Source organism: Littorina saxatilis, linkage group LG7 (assembly GCF_037325665.1).
Source record: "Littorina saxatilis isolate snail1 linkage group LG7, US_GU_Lsax_2.0, whole genome shotgun sequence".
Taxonomy (NCBI): domain Eukaryota; kingdom Metazoa; phylum Mollusca; class Gastropoda; order Littorinimorpha; family Littorinidae; genus Littorina; species Littorina saxatilis.
Window position 1 is genome coordinate 43,189,840 of NC_090251.1, and position 4,220 is coordinate 43,194,059.

Here is a 4,220-nt window from a genome sequence, read left to right on the forward strand (position 1 = left end):
GGAAACTGTTTTCTCAGAATCTGCAGGTTTCCTCCACCTTGTTTGCGTCGGGCCACACGACAGACATAGTCTACAGGTGTCCACGTGTTCGAAACATTCAGATTCTTTGCCGCCCGTTTGTTGTTTCCTCGCATTGTCCGCCCAACATCATGATCGTCAAATTCAATCCACACTCTGACAGGTTTCCGTTCAGTACCAGACTTTGACAACTGTATCAGTCGAAGTCTTCCAGTGGCTCCATTGACAAGACCGTCTGCAGTATCGACATTGTTGGTCATCATGTACCTGCCACTCACCTTCAGTGTTAGCTTATAGGGCAAGCCGTACGTCTCATTGGTTCGTAGACTGCTGACGTATTCCTTGAACTTTTGTTTCATGGATTCCGATGCGTCGCCTTGGCACGTGTCAAGAGCGTGGAATGTTGCTCCCTGGGTATCCAGCTTCCTGAGAGCGTCTTCGTTAAACTTGTCCACTGCTTCGTTGGTCTGGAACAAGTGAAGCACGTCTTCTGGAACGTCCTCTGGCTGAACCTGCCGGCTTTTCAACAGATTCTTCTCCTCTTCTGTCAGTTTGCCCTTTACGAGATTTCCAAGTGCTCTTGCAAAAAGAAGGTCGTTCCGCTGCCTCATGATTTCCGTGAGCTCCAACAGCCTAAACTTTTCCCACAAAACTGGACCAACCAGCTCGGCGTACGCATCCCTCGCACGTGGACTTGCAAAAGGAAAACTGTCTCCCACAGGCGGCAGCTGATTCAAGTCCCCGACGACTAGAACAGAAATCCCCCCAAACGGATCTTTTGACCGAAAAATTTGACACAGTCTAGCGCTGATTGTGTTTAACATCTTTGCACCAACCATAGAAATCTCGTCGATGATGATGAGTTTCAAACTGTGCAGCTTGGTAGCTAGTGTGTTTGAAACATCAGAACCAAGTGCAGGCAGAGTACCGCTGTACTGAGTTAGTGGAAGACTCAACGCGGAGTGAAGAGTCATTCCGCCGATGTTGAAGGCAGCCTTTCCGGTGGGCGCACACAACAACACTACGAGATCATCGGGCTGAGCCCCCGGAATGGAACCGAAGTACCGGATTAGTGCTTGGTGAAGAACTTTAATTAAACGGCTCTTCCCAACACCAGCACCTCCACTGAGAAACTCATAGAGAGGCAGTTGACCGGTTTTGAACGCATGGACACAGTGCATTACATACTTACTTTGAGTTTTGTTTAGGGTCGACAGCAGCTGTTCAAACTCGTCTTCAGGGATACGACCTGGCGCAAGGAAACGATCAGCATCTTCTCGTCGAGCGGGTTGACCCACTTGCTCCATGACATCCACCTGCCGTCCCTGTTCGTCCTCCATGGCCTGGAAGTCTTCCTCTTCCGGTCCCATCTCTTCCGCGTCAAGATCTGCTGTGGGAACGACCTCCTCGATGACTTCATCATCTGCACCTCCAGCGTCCTGTTGGTCTAACGCCTCACGCACAGCTGTGTCACAGGTGGATACATACTTGCAGCGTACTCGACTGATGGAGTCTTCGTGGGTTTTGAACTTGGTTTCACGGTTGATGCTGATCAGATCCTGCTCTTCGTTTCGCCAGGGATGGAAAAGCATCAGTTGCTCTCTGTAGTAGTCATCTTCATCCTTCAGCTTGTTGAAGTTGCAGTAACGGATGACTTTTGACCACCGGCGCTTCGTGACAAATCCATGTCCATTGTTGAGCTTCACGCGCTGGTCTGTGTTCACATCACGGTCCGCTCTGTGCTCTTCGTCGTCATGCGGTTGATCATCAACGGGGTCTTTGCTGTTGATGTTGTAATCAGCCACAAACTCCGCCAACGACACGCCGTCCATACTCTCAGGGCGAGAGACGTACTTGTCAAGGAGTCCAGGACTCATCACGTCAGTGCTCTCAGGGTTCATTTCTTTCAGAATCTGCTGGGCTTTCAACATACGAACTCGCTTTTCCGGACGGCTAGTATTGATAAAGACACACGCACGGCTAGCCTGACTGACGGGCATACGTAGGAGATAGTAACATGTTTCCTGAGCAGATATTTCACTGCTGTTCAGGAAACAGTTGGCGACAGCACGAAGCTTTTCCCGGACACTGCCGTTTCCCTTTCTCACGTCAGCCACTGCGTTGCGCAGGAGAGCTGACATACCACGCTGTGATTTGCCAACATAGTTTATGATGTACATTACACATGCGTAGGGGTCAAGAACAAACTGGATGTCCATGTTTGCTCTCCACAAGGCCAGTATGTCCGGGTTGTAAGCATTGCTCCTTGTTTCTCCCAACCCTCTTTTCAAGAACAACTCTGCTCGTTTCAGAGTTGTTCGGATACACAGGAGATAATCATCTTCTGTGCATCCAAGCTCCTGCAGAAACTGAGCATGGGTAATGGTCGTGTGCTTTGGTAGGTCTTTCAAACGATCTTTCACTGACTGTGCAAGTTTTCTCAACCGTTCTTTCTCCTTGTCAGAAACCTCATCTAGTGTCAGAGGAGCTAGAATCCTAGTTTCAGACATGGGGAATTTCGGAATCTTGAACCTGCATATTTTTTCTTTGCCAGACTGCTTCAAGCAGGTGTGGCTGTGTTTGTGCTGCTGAAGCTTAACTTCTTCATGCAACGGTTCATTTTCCTGGGGCACGTGACAAGTGATGTGTCGGTCAATGAAACTCGTCACTTCACTTTCACCGTCTTCCTTCTCTGGGTCATACACAGGCGCATCTTTGATCCAGAGAAGACCATGGATATGCGGCGAGCCTCGGTGCTGAAACTCAACACGGTAGAAGAAATCAGTAATTTCCCCGAGAGGTCCATCAGCTGATCTCATGACAGTGTTGAATAGAGCACGGAACCTGTGGTCAAAGTATCGCGCACACGTGACAGGATCATCACGAATGAGTTCAGCTTTCTCTAGGAAAGTCCACTGTTCGATTTCTTCTGGCTCAGGGTCATCGTTCATCTCGATTCGGAAGAGGATGGCCAACAATTCTTTCCACTTAGTCTCAGCAGCAGACACAGTGAAGAAAAATGTTGGGCAACCAAGCTGCCGAACCATGGCCAGGAGTTCTTTCTTCTTTTCCTCCCAGAACGGGGGAGAACCTCTGACCGGTCTGAGAACATGGAAGCCTTGGTCAGTGCTCACCATATTCTCAACGGCTCCGTGTTCGAGAATATCGCGAGCAGTGTAAGACCTGTCCTGAGTTTTCTTCCTAAGACACGTTTGGACGGAGCTCGCAATTCGAATCATCTCCATTTTCTTGTATGAAAAGAAAAGTTTCGGAACTTTTGTCGCTCGTCTGTCATACCGACGCGCTTCGGACTTTGCAATTTCGGCGTAAGATACTGATTCTGGCTGCCCCCTTCTGTGACCGGCGTAAATTGTGGGGAAAGACAGTTCCTCACAATCTGCATCTAACACCACTGAAAGAGGTCTCTGTCCCTCTCCAGGGGCAAACCGTATTGCCTCATCGCAATCAAGCAAGGTTTCATCCACCCCTGGGTTGACCGGGTCATCGTTCACGGTCTCGTCCCATTCTTCTTCTTCCTGCGGTTTCTCAGCATTTGGATCATTTTCGTTTGCAGCGGGCGTAGGTGACGTTTCTCTTGCTGCAACAGGCTGGTTATCCTGCTCGACTCTGTCAATATCCGCACATCTGTCGGCCGGGTCTACAACAAACGGCTCTTCAACTAACGGATGCTCTTGAAGCCAATCATCTGTCAGAGTGGTCACTCCATGTTCTCGGAAGAGTGGTGTGTTAGCCAGACACCGAGCAGCTTCGTAAACAACACGTGGTCGTACTGTCTCGAAAATGTAGTGTCCCCGATAGCACATCTTTCGCATGAGTTTGATTTGGATCGTTTGTGCGTCGGAAAACGATCGTGGTAGAACCGAAACCGTAGTACTGACCTCAACCGGAACATTGACAACATTTCCCTTCAAACCATGCTGGCGATCTACACCCAACGGCCGAATTTGCATGAACGGAATTCTTGGCGAAACGAGCCTTTCTTCCAGTTGCGTCAGACCTCGCAGTTGTGGCGGTAGCTCCGGAAACGCAAGACCGTTTGCCAAAGACAATCGCGGAACCTTTCCGTGTCTGACCGACTTGTAACATGTCCCGCAGAGCCATTGCTTTCCCTGAGAAGTAGGCACACAATGACAGTACGTTTTGAGAAAGTCGTGGGAAACACCCTGCCTAATCAAATCTTC

The 4,220-nt window shown here is 49.5% G+C and overlaps 1 protein-coding gene across 1 annotated transcript in view; it reads right to left on the reverse strand.

The window, feature by feature from the left end:
* LOC138970209 (uncharacterized) overlaps positions 1-3,842 on the reverse strand; it is a 5,053-nt gene extending 1,211 nt beyond the window's left edge. The window contains exons 1-2 of the mRNA XM_070342703.1: positions 1,211-3,842; positions 1-766 (exon numbers count right to left, since the gene is read on the reverse strand). The exon at positions 1-766 is cut by the window's left edge and continues 845 nt beyond it. Coding sequence (XP_070198804.1) covers positions 1-766; positions 1,211-3,842 — 3,398 coding nt within the window. The remainder of the gene's footprint in view (positions 767-1,210) is intronic.
* Positions 3,843-4,220: the final 378 nt, after the last annotated feature.